The sequence below is a fragment of the Sarcophilus harrisii genome, chromosome 5, assembly GCF_902635505.1.
Source record: "Sarcophilus harrisii chromosome 5, mSarHar1.11, whole genome shotgun sequence".
Lineage (NCBI taxonomy): Eukaryota > Metazoa > Chordata > Mammalia > Dasyuromorphia > Dasyuridae > Sarcophilus > Sarcophilus harrisii.
Genome location: NC_045430.1, coordinates 140,293,321 through 140,313,699, shown reverse-complemented (window position 1 = coordinate 140,313,699; position 20,379 = coordinate 140,293,321). Strand labels below are relative to the sequence as shown.

Genomic DNA, 20,379 nt, shown 5'->3' with positions numbered 1-20,379 from the left:
AATGATGAATGGTATCAGTTGCAATAATTTTACAGAGCATGCTTATTACTGAAAAGATCATATTTTTACAATACTTCAAGAGTTTTGAAGTTTTATTACTGCCACAGGCTGAAAGAAAAACAAAGCTTTCTCCAAAATATTTTTGTTAAGAAGCAAATAGTTATTGTATTATTATATTTATGTGACTCAGGATCCAGATATCACTAGATTAGTGTGAGTATGTTCTAATGGAGTTAAAGAACTAAGCACAAGCTTCAGAGAGATATAGGGACAATGGGGATATGCCATTCAGGCACTGATCTATAATTTGAAAACAAAACAAAATACTTATCCCTCATTAGTTCATATCTAATATATTTACGTCAATATACCTGAATATATACCTGAATAAGAATCTCCTCTGCAACATGTCTAAGAAGTGGCCATCTAGCTTTTGTTTGAAGACCTCTTATGAAGGAGGTGTCATCTCCATTATAGTCTGGAATAGATCTAATTATCCAAATCTTGTTCTTGACATTTATCTTCAATATGTCATTTCCCCCTACTCTTTTAGCTCTGCTTTCTAATACTAAGCAAAATAAATCTATTATCTCTTTCTCATGGCAGTGCTATAAATACTTAAAGATATGTCATATTTGTTCTAAGTTTTTTTTCCAGCTTTTATTGTTTAGTAATTTAAGTTATATCCAACTTTATGTAGCCCAATTAGGATTTCCTTGGCAATGATATAATAGTGGTTTGTCCTTTCCTTCTCCAACTCATTTTATACATGAAAAAACTCAGGTAATATGGTCACACAACCAGTAAGTGCCTGAATCTGAAGAAAATTAGTCTTCTGGACTCTAAGCCAAGCACCTTATTCCCTGTGCCTCCTAGATGTTTCTTTTTTAGATTATATACCTCCAAGTTCTACAGGTGATTCTGATAGGGTATGAATTTTAGGCTCTTCACTATCCTCATCAAATTCCCATAGGCGCTCACCAGACCTTTCAGACAATGACCTTTCAGAAATATGGCACCCAAAACTAAATGCAATACTCCAAATATGGCCCAAAGAGATCATAATGCAATGGAACTACCACCTCCTTAGGCCTTGATGTCATGACTTGCTTAAAAGCCTTATAATTACATATTTTTTTCTTTTTTTTTTAAATACAGCTAATTTTATAAAACACTTTAAAGTTTATGAAGTGATATATGTGGATAGATGTTTAAAATGTGATTTTTACAAAAATTCTTTGAGATACATTTTAGTTGTATACTCAGATACACAAACAGAAGCTGAAAAGGGTTAAGTGAACTGGTAAAGGTTACATTTCTATCAGGCAACTGAGAAAGAATTTGAACAAGTTCTTGGCTTCAAGTTTGGGACTCTAATCCACTGTGCTGTTGTTGAAATTTCTTAGTTAATGTAACTCACAAATGGATCACAATTGAGTTTTCAGTCCATTAAAACAACAAGATCTTCCTTGAAACAAACTGTTACCTTACTATACCTCCCCTATGTTGTTCTTGGTCTTTTGAAGAAATTTTTTGGAATGTGAGCATAAGACTTGGATTTTTCATCTTATAAAAGAGTCCCTCTTTCTAGCTTATCAAGATATTTTTGAACATGTTTAATTGAGATAATATGTAAAACATTAAAATACAATATAAACTCTACAAATTATTAATATACAATGCAATTGTCATCCCTTCCATTTTGTGTTATCTGAAAATTTGCTAAATATGTCATGTGTGCCTTTATTCAGGTCAGATATAAAGATCCTAAGCAGGATGGGACCAAACAGATTCTTAAGATATCGTATCAAAATTTTCCTTCCAAGCTGACTTTGAGTCATTAATACTTTCTAGATCCAGTCATTTAAAAATTCTTCAATTCAGCAAAATGTATTATCATCTAGCTTATATTTCTTCTGACTGGCACTCGCTGAATAACAACTTTAACTCCCCATCATGAACTTTCCCTCCCATTTCCCCTTTCTTGGTCAAACTCTGAATCACTATTTCCTCATCAATCAAAAGAAACCCCAAATCTTTTGTTTGACTTGTAGACTTCCTGTTCATTCCTGATAGTATTGTGGTAGGTTCCTCCAGTGAGGCAGCAGCCCATTGCATTCAAATGACTCTACAATCTTGTCATTTGACTTGTTCCTGAACTGTTTGAACTATTAAGTCTTTCTATTTGCCCTTTATATTAATTCTCCTTTGTGTGTCTTCCTCAATTAGATCCTATATTTCTTAAGATAATAATATATATAATTTGTATGTTTGTAATCCCAGTAATTAGCATGGTGCTTGACACATTCATCTTTTCCCACCAAAATAGCATGATATATTTGATTAAATATTATGCCAAAGCCAAGGTAAATTATATTAGCACAGTGTGGGTGCTTAATAACTTTTTATAGACTACAATATTGGTTGGATAATAAATAGTATAGTACAAATACAATATAGAGCCAAGCACAGTTTCTAATAAGTAACTTGTTTCTGTGAAGACACAAATAAAATCAAACCAAAATAAAGCAAAAAAAAAAAAAAAAAAAAAAAAAAAAAAAAACTCACACCAGTCAAATAGTCTTGAAATGACCAATGGGAACTCAGTTTTTCCATGGTGAAAGAACAAATATATAAGCATTGAGGACTTCTAAGAAGCCATGGAAAAAGTCTTGTTATTTCTCTATGGTGTTTTATAGGATGACATTTGGGGCAGCTAAAAACCCTGAATATCAAAGCTTGAATATAGGCCTAAGGGTTATTGGTACAGTATCTTCTAATGAAGAGAGATAGTTCCTTCATTATTGATGAAGTACTGAACCAAAACAAAAATACTTAAAACTTTATAGTACAAAATGCCTAAATGATTTTAGGAAAAAACTATTCACTATTGAGGGAATTTAGATTAACAGAAGGAAGTTTAAAGAGATATTGAAGGAAATCTCAGCAAAAAAATGAAATGATCCCAGAATGTAAAAATACAACAAAATAATCTTTCTATATTTAATTTGAATTTTGGATCAGCTATCATGTTAGGTAGATCTTGTGGGGATAAGAAGACAAAAACAATTTTGGATTAAATGAGGAAGTAGTTAAACAAATAAATAAAGGAGAAAATGAAGTGATAAAAATGACCCTATCTCCTATCTGATATTTTATTTTCCAAGTAATATGTCTGAGGTAGATGATTTACCTTTTAAATATAAATTCAGACCACATGAATTCTGTAATGGTCAAGAATATAGCAACAATCTGTGTACATTTGACATATCTTTCATGTAATGCCATAGAATTTAATTTATATTTCTTTAAAATATGGATCAAACAATAGACATGATATAATTAATCAATGAATGTTTATATCATTTTACTTACAGCCCTCATATATGTCTGTGGGAATGTGGACCGCAGCATGCTGGTAGGATGTTTGGCGTCGAAAGACTGCATCTTCAACAAAAACAGGTCTGATCCTTTGACTGTTTGGGTCACTCTCATTTTTTTCAAACTTGATGAAGAAAGACAGGCAAAGAAGCAGCATTACAATTCAAACTAATGCTTCTATTCACATGTTTTCATATTTCATAATTATATAACACATTTTAATGTTCTATAGAAATATTACATAATTACATAATATTGTCTATAGAAATATTACATAATGAATATTCATGAGTAAAACTGATTATACATATCTTCCCTCAGGAATATTAATAACACATACAGATTTTCTCAACTTTATATTCTTTATATCATACAGATACACATTATATCCCATCACAAATAAATGTGTAAGTCAAATCTTTCTCACATGCAATGGAAAGAATGAGTATATAAATGTGTGATATGTGTGTGTGTGTGTGTATACATATATATGTATATATATATATGTGTGTATATGTATGTGTGTATACACACACACACATATATTTATATAAAATACATTTTGGGATATCATTTATTTGTACTCAGCATTTTTTCATTTTTATATCTACCATGAAGTTCAACTTTGTATTCTAAAAAGAGTATATTCAAGAAGTTTACATACCATGAATAAGAAATCCCTTGCAAATGTGAATACGATTAAAGTCTAACCTCAACTAATTTGTCTCCTAAGGCAGAAATCAAAATCAGATCAATAATAGTACAAGAGGATAAGAATAAATATTAACATTTCATCTATTCAAACTTTCCTTTGATTATTCAATTATATTGTTATTCATTCATTGTCAGCAGAATATCTTACTCATTTCTTCAAAATTTAGTTCTAGACCAATTTTTTTCTTGACCAATGTAATTATTATTATTCATTTCTCTTTTCAAATGCTATTAGAATTAGACATTATTTGTGGCTATTATTACATAAAAGAAAAAAAAATGTGATATACATAGACAGATAGATAGATAAATGTACAGGTGACTTGGGACAGCACTATCTTAAGCTTTAGAGATGAGACAGATGGAAGAAATGAAAAGTAAAGATAGAAAAAAGAGGGAAAAGATAGAAGAAAGATCTGTAAAGTTAAGCATAATCCTTTGATTTCAGGTATCAGTAAATGAAGAATTAATTTGCTATGAATTCTTGTAATATACCATTGCAAAATTAAATACTCTTATAAAGTTCACACACTATCATTTACTCTTGAGCATCAATAAAATTATGACATAAAATTCATGAGTAACTGATAATAACAGAAAAATCGGGACTCTAATGAATATAGTGATTTCTCTTTTCACAAATACATATATACACTAAAGTCTTAGTAATAAACATAATGGAGATTATTCAATAATAATAAAAAGTATACATTTTCCCAATATTTTATACAAGTCCACAGAACAAATTAAATCTCATAAAAAGTAATGGTAGGTGATATATTTAAATGAATAGCTAACAGATGAACTCATCACTCAAAACTTTGAAAGATATGTGTTTCATAGACATATTCCCGTGCTTTTTTAATGACATGAAAGGGACCTTAGGTTTTCTCAGACTTTGCCAGGGAAATCCAAATTCTGGAAGGGTTTTACTGAACTAGCAAATATTCAAATAGGTTTCAGAGGTAGTTTCTTTTTCCATTTAAACACTAGTTTTCCTAAATTCAAAGAAATTCATCATCACATGGTTGGCTATAGATGATTTTTGTTTTATTTTATTTTTGCCACAGCACCTCAGTAACATTTATTTACTAAGTCACTAGGAGCTGTTATCTTTTTGAAAGCATGGTGTAGTAACATGAGTGAAATTTCATATCTTTTGAAATATTTGTATATGTTAATATTTAACCTGGAGTAACAAGATTTAGAGGGAATACAATAGGAGCAATCAAAATTTTGAAGGGTTGTCAAGTGATGAATTATTTAGGCCATACTAACAAAGACTATTTACTAAAAGAAAGAAAGGTTTTTGAGTTTCAGTGGAAAAGGACTACCCATATCGATAAATGCACAATCCTTTAAGTATTAATATAAGTAACATTCACTTTCAATTCTTATTGGAACCTAGGTAGCTTGGTTTGATTAGAATTGTACTGTATTTGAGATTTCAGAGCCACAAAAATCACAGAAGCTTAAAGTAAGAAGAGACATTAGAGACTACATAGTCTAACTCCTATCTAACTAAGAACACCAACAAGTTGTCATCAGGTTTCTTTTGAGAACTTCTAATGATCAGCAATTCACTGCCTCTTAGAGAAATCCACTGGAATCCAGTTCAGACTTTTTTGTTTGTTTTTGTTGTTATTCTAATAACTCTACTATTACTAAATATACTCATCTACTACTCTAAAACTTTTACCCAATAATCCTAATTTGCCCACTGGGACAAACAAAACAATTCTATTTTTTTTTCCCCATAACAGTCTTTCAAATTATTGAATATTGTTTTTTTTGTGTCCTCACCCCCTATTCCCTCATCTTATTCTTCCAGTTTTACTCTTTAATGGACATTTTCCACTTTACCTATTTCCTTTTAAAAAGTGGCACCCTGAATTGGTTTAAATTTGAGAGATTATTATGGGATCTTGTACTGGATATTATAGTATTCTTAAAAGCAGTCTAAGAACATAATAGCTTTCTTGATAGTTATGTCATACTGCTGAATCAGATGAATCTTGCATTCCTATAAAAAAAAAAAAAACAACAACATTTTTTTCCCAGATAAACTGTACAGTTATTCCACTAAAATATTATACTTGGGAAGTTGAATGTTTAAACCCAATTAAAACAAGACAAAACTTTTCACTTATTCCAAATTAATTTAATATTAAATTATTTGACCCAATGTTCTGAACTGTATCTAATTGAATACCGATTCAGACTTCCTTATGTCAGCTGTTTTTTCCGAGCTTTACTTCATCTGTAAATTTAAAAAATATCCCATCTATGATTTTGTCAGAGTTATTGATTAACATGTTAACCATGCTGGGGATGAAGAAATTCCCCTAGAAATTCTACTAGAGCCATTAATTCAAAATGCCATTGAACTATTAATGATTACTCATTGGATACTGCTACTTAACAAGTTTTGAATTGACCTTATTTTACAACTATATGACTATATCAAGTCATAATAGCTAAAAGAATAATACAAAAAACTTTTGTCAAATGATGTACTGTATCTTAAGCATTCCTCTGCCTTGCTAATCCAGCACCACTTTCACAAAAGGAAATGAGGTTAGTCTGGTATAATTTATTCATGAAACCATTTTTGATATTTTGTGTAGTAAATATTTTTTCTTTGTACTATTTTTCAAAATACCTTTGACTTTAGCATGATTTAAGGTCAAAATCAGCAGATCATTTACAGTTGGCAGATCACTCTTTTCTCCACTTGAAAATATTTAACTCTTTCCTCCACTGTCCAGCCTAATGTATGCATAAATCCAGATATACATTATATATTGTGGCATTAAAACCAACTGCCCAATTTTAGATTGCATCTTGTAGAAGTTTAACTTCAGCAAAAGCATAAGTTAAACAAAGCTTTTACTACAAATATCTGGAACAAAGGATTTTTTCTAGGACATGTTTTAAGTGCCTTGCTAAAAAATGAGATATTGAGCTACTATAAATGATCTGCATATCTCCTGTAAGGTTCTGTGCTTGATGTTACCTCAGAAAATATTCCAATAATTAATTCTGTTTCAAATTTAATTTGTTCTTAAAAATCCATGATTAACATTTTAAAAAATCCACTTTAGTGAATCTAGAGAAAAACAGAGGAAAACTATCTCAAATAACTATATCCCTTATTTTTTTAATTAATTTTTTTTTTTCAAAACATACTCATGGATAATTTTCAACATTCAACTTTGAAAAATCTTGTGTTCTCATTTTTTCCCTTCTTTCTCCCCACCTCCTACCCTAGATGGCAAGTAATCCAACATGTGTTAAACATGTACAATTCTTCTATACACATTTCCACAATTATTATGCTGTGGCAAGAAAAATCAGATCAGAAAGGGAAAAAAAGAGAAAGAAAACAAAAACAAACAACAAAAAGAGTGAAAATACTATGTTGTGATCCACAAACAGTTCTCATAGTCCTCTCTCTGGGTGCAGATGGCTCTCTTCATCACAAGACCAATGGAACTAGCCTGAATCATCTTATTGTTGAAAAGAGCCATGTCCATCAGAATTAATTATCACATAATCTTGTTCCTGTATATCACTTATTCTGAAAAAAAGTCAGGTCAAGAAATTTTAGAACCTAAGTTTATAACCTATTCTATATCCACATAATTCTACATGTATACCTACACACAAACATGTGTTATATCCATATATTACACACATGCACATCACATACTATATATGTGTATTTGTGTATACACACACACACACACACACATATATGTGGTAACAAGTATATACTACAAATTCAAATTCTATTTTTATTCACCAAGGCATCTTATGACAAGAACCATAAAAGGTAAAATTATTAGCTAAATATATTTTATTATTATTTTGGCCTCTTTAAAATCACTAGATATTCATTACTTAGATTTATATTGCTTTGGATTGAATGCAGTTTCCCCATTATTAAAAGAAAACCCAGAGAGATCCCTACTGATATATATATATATATATATAAATAGAAAATTAATGCAATAATTTAAGTGTTTATGTTTCAAGTTTTCTTAGCAGTATGCTATATATACTTATTTCCAGCTGTTGAGTAAACTGCAAAATATAAAAAGAATATAAGGTTTTGCCAATTGAAGTGCACCATTAAAAAAATTTCATTTTAAGCAGGAAAAAAGCAACTATATTAACTGCCAACAGTAGTAAAACCATATGAATGTAGAAACAACTCCCAGGTCCAGATGGCATTATATATTGGTAAAAACCTTAGGAAAGTAACCCTCTACTGTGTACCTCAATCTATTCGATTTCACATAATAGCATGAGTTCTAGTAAGCTCAGTGGAAACTGAGTGCTTATGAGAGGAGGTTCTTAAATGTATTTCTTTTATAAAAAGGTGTTCTTTCCTCCTTTTCCCTGCATTATTTCTTTTGAAGTAGGACAATTTGATCTGTCCTAATCTCTATTTTCTGATTAGTACATCCATCTAAATCCAAAATAGTAGGTTTCATTTTAAATGAAAGAAAATATATTAGTTTCTTCTTAATAATATTTAGTCAAGAAATTAAAAAAAAATTACTGGTCTGAAGTGTATTTAGTTAGAAGATAATGAAATAATATTTATACAAGAAGATATGTCTATATCCTTTTTCAAGTACTCAGCAATCCTAACATTATTTATATTTGGTGGGGAATATTAAACAAAGAAGTCATTTTTATTTTTTAATGAAGATTGGCTGATACACTAAGAAAACATATAATGTAATTATTTTCTATTTCCCCTCTCTTAATTTAAGAAATGAATCTTAGAATTAATTATGAGATAATATTAGAACACTATTTACTTTATTTGCTCTGCCACACTACCTCAAATAGGAAGATAATAATGTAAACCATTTTAAAAATATATTTTTTAAAAAACAAACAAAAAAAAAAATCAGCAGCCCTCCCAAGATAACTGTCTGACTATCTCCTAAGCCTCATCACATTCTACTTTGTATTATACTTATTACTAAAATTGACAACATAATACTTATATCTCACATATGTATACATTTGTATGTATAACACATGCTACCAGATAGCTTACTACATATCCAAGTTCATATTGATTTCCCTCTATTACAAAGTAAGTTTCTCGAAGGCAAGGACTATATAATTGTTCAACAACATGTTCACTATATTTATCAGTGTTTAGAAATGTTTATTGAACTGAACAGATATATATTCTAATGAATTATCATGAAAAAATATTACCCAAGACTTTCAACTTCATATCTGATACAACCAAGTCTTGACAAGTGACTAAATCTAATCTCTGTACTTCATTTGCCACAGTGAATGAAAAGGTAACTGTTGCCAGTCAGATATCATTTTATTGATGACAAAAACAAATCTTTTAATTTCTTAATGATCTTGCCGCTTTAATATAAATATACCCTCCACTTACATCACAATATTTCTACTAATCATTACAATATAGGGTAGTTTCCATGTATAGTAAATAATATACTTAAGTATCTTAAAAAGGAAAAACTGAAATAAATCATGATGAAATCATGATAAAGTCATTTTCAAATTAAAATTTTTTCCTTTTCCTTTTTGAATTAGCTAGTTAAAAATTATCAAGAGAGAGAAGATGGAAGGGGAGAAGGGCTAGAAAGAGGATAGCAAAAAATAAATAGCAATTATCATTTACTTTTTAGATATAAATGTGACTTCTGTGACTAACTTCAACCAATTAGGTATTTTTCTTTTAAAATGACAAGAAAAACTAAACATGAGACTCCTGTATGGATTTTTTTTTTTACCCATTAACTAGAAAAATCAATAAGGTACTACTAGAAATTTCAACTGCGCAATACTCCTATTAAACAATATATTGAAGATCACCATTATCCATTATATATAGACATATGACATGAATTATAATCAATAACTATGTGACATCCTACCATGAGAGTATATTTTATTCATACTAAAGCTATTAATTTAAAAATTATAAGGAAACATTTTCAAAGTTTTTCTTCTCTCCTGTCACAGAGACAATGACAACATAGTCTTTTGGAGAGTTTTAAGAATCTCTTAATTCCTTATGGGGACAATATATATATATAATTAAAGACTTCCTCCAATTTTGTTTTCTCCTCCTTTGGCCTTCCCAGCTTGCTTTCTTTTTCCTGCCCCTTTACTTTCTCTTCCTTTTTTCCCCCCAAAAGGGAAACAACTTTTAACTTTACTTGGACTAAAGAGAGATTTCATGTATTTTCTAGAAAATAGTTTCACTATATGTGTTCAAGGTCCTTTTTAATTCTTAGAGGTTGGTATTCAACTTCCATACCACATAACAGGAGAATATGTGATATGTAACTATATAGGAATCAAATGCGTCTTCAGTAGAATTAAAAACTAGACAGTAACCATCACAGGAGAATTGATGTGAAGTACCAATTCCCAGAAGCAATTACAACAGGTTAGAGAATAGTTTTATAGCAGTTTATGTGGAATCAAAATTAAGAGGCTCTCCAAATCTAACCACATTTTCAGCAAATGTTCCAGGAGAACTTCAAGTGAATATAATATATCCTAGAAATCTGCACCACTACAAATACATTAGGAAATCTAACATCACATATATGTATTTTCTGTAGTTCTAACAATGCAAAGGAAAAAAAAAAGTTAAACAATATATGTAATATAAGCATCATGCTTCCAGAAAGCAAAATTTGACAAGATACAATAGATACAAAAATATCTAAATTAAAAAAAAAATCTTAACTTGAGTATGAATACTCAGAGTTTCTGGTAAATTGAAAGCCTAGATTAACATCTTTCAATTAATCAGAAAATTCACTGATATAATTGAAAGTCTGAAAGACCTATCTTCCTGAGTTCAAATCCAATCTCAGACATTTGATATGTGATCCTGGAACAGTCACTTAATGCTGTTTGCCTCAGTTTCTTCATCTATAAAATGAGCCAGAGAAGAAAATGGCAAACCACTCCTATTTCTTTTCCAAGAAAAACCCAAATGACATCACAAAGAACTGGACAAGACTGAAAATGATTGAACAAGTATTCAAACCCTCTTCTTCATTTATTCTACTTCCTGATAAAAAGATAGTCCATTTTCTCACTAAGGTCAACTACTGTAATTTTATCTGGATTCTATTCCTTACATTTTCTGCAGATTGATTCCATAATCACTCCTATCCTAATTCCCATGAAGCAGCTAATGGCAAAGTAGATTTAATCCTGGCCCTGTCATTAAGAAGATTTGCCTTAGACCCATATTAGCTATGCATCCCTAGACAAATTACTTAAACTCTTTTAGCCTCAACTTTTGCAATTGTAAAATGGGGATATAGCATCAATCATGCAGGGGTGTTATAATAATTAAATAAGATAATATTTGCAAAATACAAACATTTATCGCAGTGTCTGGAATATTGTAGGTATTATATAAAAGCTTATTCCTTTCTTTTCCCTTCCACCTTCTCTAATATTCAGTCTCTCTCTAATTATAAGTACCTCTCTGCTTCTTATTAATTGGTCTAGGACTTCCTATTTTTAACAACCCCCCCATTAAACCTTACCATTTTCTAAAGCAATTATTAAATATTTTCCTTCTTTGCACAGCCCAACTCCTAGAAGAAGCTGTCTACTTCTTTTGCCTCTCCTTCCTTTCTGCTCATTCAATTTTCATCTACTAGCCATTTGATTTTTGACTTCATCATTTAACTGTGTGAACCTGGGTAAACCATTTAATTCTGTTTGCCTCAGTTTTCCTATCTGTAAAATGAGCTGGAGAAGAAAATGACAAACTAATTCAGTATGTTTACCCAAAAACCTTCAATGGGATCACAAAAAGTCAGACACAAGTGAACAACAACAACATTATCCATAATGTATTCTCTGATCTAGTCAAACTGGTTACCTTGTTGTTTTGCTCACATGATATTCCATCTCCCATCTGTTCCTAAAACATGACATTCCTTCTCTAAGTTTTGTGTGTTTCCAAGGGTTGTAACTTCCCTAGCCTTGGAATTTATCATTTCCCTCCACCACCTGCCATCCTTGAGATTCTTTCAAAAATTAGCTCAAATACCATCTTTTACTTTAAATCAATCTTTACCACTGGCCAGCACTAGACTCCCCTATAAATTCCCTCTCATTTGTTTTGTGTATATTTTTCAGGAGAGGCAATATAATGTATTGCATAAAGTTGGACTCAAAATTAACATTCCATCTCTGGAAAATGCTGGCTACTACCCTAGTTTAAGGGCTGAAACGTGAGTTGATGCACTGGAGTCAGACAACCTAGCACTTAAGCTAATTACCAATTGGACATTACTCTATTAGCATATGCTTGGAAAATGGCCCTTCCCACTATTCTGTGCTGGCTCAATCTGTTGATGTATACAGAGAATTGTAGGAGGGACTAGGGGGTGGGGTGGAGTAAGACAAGCCAGAGTCACTTTGGCGGTAAACAAAGAGAAGGGAGGTTGTGAAGATCCTGAGTATATCCAATTCATTTCTACCCCTGAAGACCAAGAATAAAGACCAAGGACTTTTGCTTGACTCTGGCTGATTCTAAGGCCTCCAGGGTGCTAACTCAGTCTTCACACCCTAGAAAAATCCCTTATCTCTTAGTGTTCTAGAAAATTCTCTAAGAATATTAGTTTACATAAATGAGGCTGATCTGCATCAGTAAAGGTAGTTTCCTCTTTTGGGAAATCCTTATATCAGCAAAATCACAGATCTAGTGTCGTTCACTATATTTTGTAAAAATGTATTCCTTATATACTTATGTATGTATCCATTTCTCCCAATAGAATTTAAACTGTGTGAGAATAAAGATTATTCTTGTCTTTCTATCTCAGAATCTCATATGGCCTCTAGCATATTGCTGTTTTTGTTTTTTTCATTATTTCCATTATGTCCAATTGTTCATGACACCATTTGGAGTTTTCTTGACAAAGAGCTGAAGTGGTTTGCCACTTCCCTCTCCAGCTCATCTTATAGATGAGAAAATTGAGGCAAATAAGATTAAGTGACTTGTTCAGAGTCATATAGGAGGTTAAGTATTTGAGGCCATATTTGAACTCAGGAAGATGAGTTTTCCTTTCTCAAGCCTGGCCCTTTATCTACTGTGCCACCTCATTGCCCTGGTCAATAAATAGGGCTTTAATAAATGTCATTGCATTCACCTCCATTGGAGGTCCTCAGATGAAGACTAGATGACAACGTCTTGAAGATGAAATGGAGGGGATTCTTGATCACATACTATCTGGACAAGATTGCTTCAAAGATTCTTATAACTATGATAATCTATGATTTGGTGTTTTCTCCCAGGTCAAAGTGATTTTCTTTTCTTGTCAGTTTTAGCTTCTTTATTATGTTTTTAATTCTTTGTCATAATCTCCTTTTTGTTACAATTATTTGTTTCAAAACTTTACTGCTTTTTAAAAAAAATTTATAAACTTCTTGAGGGCAGAGTTTATGTTTCATTCACTTTAGTTTTTAATGTAGCTCCTACTTACGTGGTGGGCCATTAGATTTTAATATGCTTTTGAATTGAATTGAAGGATATATTTTAACTGAATTGAAAATTATATGCTTTTGAATTGAATTGAAGGATATATTTTAACTGAATTGAAAAATAATCACAAATGTATAATGGTCACAAGACTGGTAATAAATTTAAAGAAGGAAATCATATTCATTAAAATTTTAAAACCGGATATATACAAGTTTAATGAATCATTTTCTTCTTAGTTCTGTTTCTTATTTTTCAAAGTGGGCTTTAAACCACCTCCAGTGGAATAGTTTAATTACTCGAAGATGCTAATTATTTTACCCTCTTAGCTTTGCTATTCAGGAACTTTTCTTCTTAGGTATTTTAAAATCAACACCAGTGATTGAGTTTTTGTCCTCCCCCCAGAAAAACAATAGGCATCCTGAAATATAATTCAGAATGAATGATTGAAATGGGACACTGGGTAGAATGATAGATTTGGAATCTAAAGACTTGTGTTTAGATCCATGATGTATTATTTCCTAATTATGTGACTTGAGCAAAATACTTGAGATTTCTGGGCATTAGATTCCTTTTCTATAAAAATGAAGTGGTTGGATTTTGAGCAGGAGAGTGATCTGGACAGATATGTATGTAAGGAAGTTGAATATGTTAACAGATAGAAATATGGCACCCCAGATTCTCACTACCACCTCAATATTTCCATTATTCACTAGTTGAAATCTCTAATTCCTTTAATAAGGACCAAAGTACTTAATTCAATAATTAGATATAGGACTATGAAAATGAAAATACTATATCTACCGGGCTGGTAACTGATAAACCAAATGACAAAAATTAAAATTGCAAATCAATCTCCCTTCTACTTACACTGTAGATAGAAGTAATTTACATTGTTTCTCCCCCAACTAATATAAAAATATAAAAAATACTACCCACATCACAACCCTGTTTTATGGTAAAATATACTTATTTGCAGATGCAGTAAAGAAAATAGCTGTTTAAATGCCTTATATTTTATATTAATGTATTCATCTTACATTGAAAATCTACAAAATAATTGTGTATACCACAATACTACTACCAACAGCTGTTTTCCCTGTCCTGTTAATTCTGGTTTTAATTGATGTATGCCAATTGCAGTGCATATGGTTAAAATTCTAGTGAAAAATAGAACATTTCAAATAAATTGAATTTTAAGTCTCAAGGGTATGAAGTGAATAAACAAGAGATTTTCTCCAAATAGTCCTGCCATCTGGTGGACATATTAACAAAGCTGATAGATCATTATCCTAACAGCACTAGGAGTATAAGAAAAGTTCATTTAAAAACAAACAAACAAAAAAAAACACAAAAACTGAAATGACTTTGTAAAACAAAATCATTATGGGACAAAAGTAAATGACATTTATAGTTCTAAAGTTTATAAAGTATTTTTTCTACACTACCTAATAAGAGCCTCACAATAGATAAGTATTAAAGACATTATTATCTCTATTTTATAGATGAGGTCATGATGCTCAACAAGGTTAAATGATTTCCCTAAGTTCATATGACTTGAATGCAAAGCACAATATTCCTTAGGGCACACTCAACTGAATAATTTTCAGTGGATAATTAGCAGAAATCATAGGAGAAAAAAAATTTTTTAAAACAAAGAGAATAGTTTAAAACAAATCTTTCCTAGAGTATAATTAACTACATGACTATCTATGATTTATATGCTTATGTATAACACACACATAAATGTATATATGTATGTATATAAATAGATCAATAGATATATCCTGGGGAATTTCTCGAGTCTAAATATTAGTAGCACAAAATAATATGTAAAAATAACGTCCTCTTTATAAATACTTGTAACATTTAAATTTCCAATGCACTATTTATTTGAACATAAAATTTAATTGAAAAAATTTAAAGTTGATATGCACTTTTCATGTGTGATCTAAATGTATTAATTGTCCATTACTTGTAGATTTAATATTACAGAGAAAAATATCAGTTATCAATGATTCTCCCACTGTATTTACCACCGTGTTAATTTCATGAAAAGAATGAAATCTTAAATATCCTCTCCACCAAACTTAAACATTTGGAACTTATGGTTCCCACTGTGCTCATAACCCATTCTTTTCCTTACCTGAATATATATTACGATATAGTTTACCATAACCGAAAATGCAACACATTCACAGCATTAGAGAATCAACTGGATGCTTAAGGGACTCTAAATTCAAATTTCTTTACTTGTGGGAGATTTTGAAATCTTAAATAATTCTGCTGTGGTGTTAATATTTTCTAGTTTTCTCTATTTTTTTTTTGTTTACCAAAATAATTTCCTTTTACTCCATATGCAAATCAAATTAATTTATCATAATATAAAAGCAAGTTTTCTGCTTTAGACACATTGTTTCTAAATAAGATTCCCAAAGCATTTTTCTACCAGATCTGTGTACAGGAAAATAAAGAACAAATGTAGCATTTTGCAGTTCATTTCAGCTTTTTAATATCATTTATGAATTGATACTATGAATCAAAAACAGAAGAATGAATTGCACCTTTAAACCACATTCACTATCAGTAATTCACTTTGTAAGCTTGGTTTTGTGATATTTGGGGGTCTAGTGGACACAAAACATACTTTTTCAAGAACCAAATATAAATGTTGTGAGATAAACTTAGGGAGGATCGAGATGGATTAAAAAAAAGGTAGAAAGGATACAGATTATGAAAATGAGGATGTTTTGATTTCTAGAATCCCAAGTCTGCCATCAAATTGTTGACCTTCCTGAATCATTTCATCTCTTGGGTCTTAGTTATCTCACTTTTAGCATAAAGAAGTAGAAATAAATAAATCCCTAAAGAATTCTTCTACATCTGAAATCTAGGAGCATCATAAAAATATATGACCTATTGGTTTAGAGATATCTAGCAACTTCCTCATCTGAGGCAAGGCCCAGAGAGACTCAATAATTTGAATAAAGATTATAAAGCATCAAGGTTCCCTCTTTTCACAAAACAAGAATTAATTTTCCCTAAAAGACACCAAGCTGTTCCTGGCAACAGCCTTCCTTGATTTAGCTTCCTAGTTACCTATAAGGTATAAAAGTCCCAGGGTCCCTCCATCTTGACACATGTCTAAACAGCACTTGAGTTACCATAGTCTGATGTATTCACCAAACCTATTTCCACATGGAGACTAGAGGTGAGGATCTATAGCTGGTGAAATTAAGTGTCCCATTGTATCTTTGATATATATATATATATATATATATATATATATATATATATATATATATATATATATATCTTTGTTGTATTGTGGAAAAGTAAAGATCTTTTTAAAAGCTGTTCAGTTATTTCCGAGAGCCTCTTTTCATCTCATCACTGAACTGAATAAGTAGGACATTCATATTAGGGCCCTTCTAATATACTGGATGCATCTGAGAGATTCAGTCTCAGGTTTTCTGAGAACAAATCCGATATTCATTTTTTCACACTGAAGAGATTTAATGTGTATTTCTAGGATTCTAGAATTTTTAAATAGCAGCTACATAAAGAGAAAAAGTTAAGATGGTAAGAATGGTTTGGAGAAAGACAATAATTCTTTATGGAAACAGCACTGAAGTGGGAGGCAGGAGACCTGGATTGTGGTCTTTTCTCTACCATTAGGTAGCTGTATCATCTTGGAATTATTAAGCTTTTGTGAGTGTCATTTTTTCCATCTATAAAATTAAGATATTAGGATCAATGGCCTATTATTAATATGATGGCCCTAATTTCCTAAGAAATGATATATTATATTGAGCAAGGTAGTATAAGTATCATTGTTCTCTTTTCTTTGTGAAACTGAAGCTAAGAAATATTAGATTAATTTATCATAATCCCATCATTAAGAAAGCATGAGAGAAAGGATGCAAACCTAAGTCTCCTTACTCTGAGTCAAAGGCTCTTTCCCTTATATTATCCTATTCCTAGAGATCCATTTCTCTTTAAAATTTCACACACACACACACACACACACACACACACACACACACACACACGAGTCAGCCAATCAACCAAAAGGTTTTAACAATGTGTCGAGCATTATGTTCTGTGTGAGAATTATAGATAAAAGCAAAAAAGAATCCTTGCTTCCTGAAGCTCACATTCTAATGATAAGACTGACTCACTCTCACAATCTCCCCCATATCCACATATAAATGTATATATGTACATAAATGTGTGTATATCTTTATGTCTAGATGCATATACATACAAGTATATATGTACATACACATATACATACATATCTATACATATGTGAGACAGAGAAGAAAGGAGGGAGAGATGAAGAGAAAGAGAGAGAAGGGGGAAAGAGAGAGACAGAGAGAGAGAATATACATGCACATGTGTGGATGTGTATATATACACAAATATATATATGTATTATATATATATATATCTGTACAAGGAGAGGATGGGAAAGAGTGGGGGAGAGAGAGAAAAAGAAAAGGGGAAGGAAGGAGAGGGGAAGGGAGGAAGAGAGAAATGGAGAAGGAGAGAGGGAAGGAGAGAGACAGAGGAGGGGGAAGGACAGAGAGACAGAGAAAGAGAGACAAAGGAGGGGATTAGAGATTACATGGGAGGTAACTTTAATGTTATTGTACTTAGTTTTATAAGTTAGAGCTTAAAACAAAAGGTGTGGATGACAAGGAAGATATATTTCCATTGAACACATGGAAAAATTGTCTAATCATTAGATCTGTCCTAATATAAGGGCAGAGACGGGGCTAAATAAAATACATCTAGTTCCCTGTCATTTGTGATGGTCCTTCATTCACTTCAATTGTGTCTGACTCTTTATAACCCCATTTGGGGTTTTAGTGGCAAAGAGAGTGGAATGGTTTTCCATATCTTTCTCAGCTCATTTTATAGATGAGATGGAGTTAAATGACTTCTCCAGGATCACATAGACTGAGGTCAGATATGAACTTAGGGAAATGAGTCTTTGTTACTCCAGGCTTAGGCTTCTATCCACAGTACCACCTAGTGCCCCTTCCTGGTCAGAGATCTTAAAATATCTTATTGAAGATGTTGGAAATGAGAACTCTTCTCAGGTCAGGTCAGAAGAAGTCATGTTGATGTCCCTCCTAATCCTAAAAATCTGTGATTCTATGATTTACATGGCTCAGTTTAGCCTTAAACTAGAGAATCTATGATGGCCATGGCTTTATACCAATTTCCTGTAGCTTGTACTGAACTACAGAGTCAACTATCACAATGTGTGAGCCTGAGAGTTCTATATAAATGGAAGCTTTATTATTTTTATAACTATAACCAATGACTTATTAGGTAAGATACCATTTATAACAATCCCCCAAAGGGATTGTCAAATTTACATTAAATTGCAGATAGAGTGATGTCAGTTAGCTAAAAGAGCTTTAATAGTTGTTTAACATTGCAATAAGTTATGGAATATCTTTCTTATTTATCTTTAATAGCAGAATAATTACTTGTCAGCATGAGATAAGAAGGTAAAAATTCATAATTGCCTAGATGTTAGTATATCTTGCAGATAAATTCTAGCTACTCCAGTATCTTTGCCAAAAAACCCCCAAATATGGTCTCAAAGAGTTGGACATGACAAAGATCACTGAATAATAGCAAGAACAATTAGTTCCTTCATCCAATGTAATATGCAACTTGAACTTGTTAAAATGACACCTAATTCTAAAAGATAAAAATACCCTTTTTAGATGTTTATATAATCTCTCAGTACAACATAACCATATCAACATTTTATATGTCTTGGCATAAGATTTTAGCCACAGAACAAAAATCATTCCTAATATGTCAAACTGCAGTTTGGATTTCACAGAGAATAAGATTCTGAGACCTAGAGCATGCTAATTTCAGATCAGTTTTAATGAACACAAGTTTATGCTATGACTATCAGCACACAATAAGAATTTACCCTCAACAGTGCTGTTTCATCAGCCATGACTGGTTGCCAATATTAAATCACTGAAGGAAATCCTCTCTTCTACTAAATCACTTGTGCCAATTAGAAATGAGGCTATAGATAGAAGGAGCTGCAGTTGACTGTTCCCAATTAAGGCCTAATGAATGGAAGGCAAAGGGTATTGGAAATCATCAGGCAGTCCTAGATGTTTTTCTTTAAGGTTAAGCTGAAAGTTAAATAATGAGGCCAGCATAAAGGTAAAAAGAATAATAGTTGGGTCCTTTGACTTAATTAGCCTAAAGCTATTTTTCCTATTTCTCCCAAAAAGGATGATATGACTCCTGGAAGATGGAATTCAACAGAGGATGAAAAGAAAATGGTGACCGCTTGATGTTTTCTATGCAGTATACAATGAGGAACATAGTATTAACGCTGGCATTTATGCTATACAGTCAGTGTTCTGACAGGTAAAGGCTTAGACCAGTCACAGCTAATTTGCCATAGTAAAATTAATGGGCTTGTAGAGAATAATAGTCTTTGCAGAGAGTTTAGAAAATATAAGTATAGCTGTAATTTTCCTCATTCACTGAGATTCTTTTAAAATGTTAACACTTTAGTGCTATCTACTCATTGCTAAAATTACAACTTGATATTTTAAAGTATAAATTTGTTTATTCATTATGTTAAGATAAAATATAATTCTTAAAAAAATTAACTTAAAAACTATATTTAGATCATTCCTGAGAAAAATTTCAAGGAAGGTCTGGTAGATTAGAATTAATGTCTATACGTTTTAAGCTTCTGT

At 31.4% G+C, this 20,379-nt stretch overlaps 1 protein-coding gene across 5 annotated transcripts in view; it reads right to left on the bottom strand.

Annotated features, from left to right (window-relative positions):
• CACNA2D1 (calcium voltage-gated channel auxiliary subunit alpha2delta 1) overlaps window positions 1-20,379 on the bottom strand; it is a 656,564-nt gene that overhangs the window by 230,996 nt on the left and 405,189 nt on the right. For all 5 annotated transcript variants that reach the window (XM_031938658.1, XM_031938660.1, XM_031938659.1 and 2 more), the window contains exon 6: window positions 3,376-3,505. In XM_031938658.1, coding sequence (XP_031794518.1) covers window positions 3,376-3,505 — 130 coding nt within the window. The remainder of the gene's footprint in view (window positions 1-3,375; window positions 3,506-20,379) is intronic.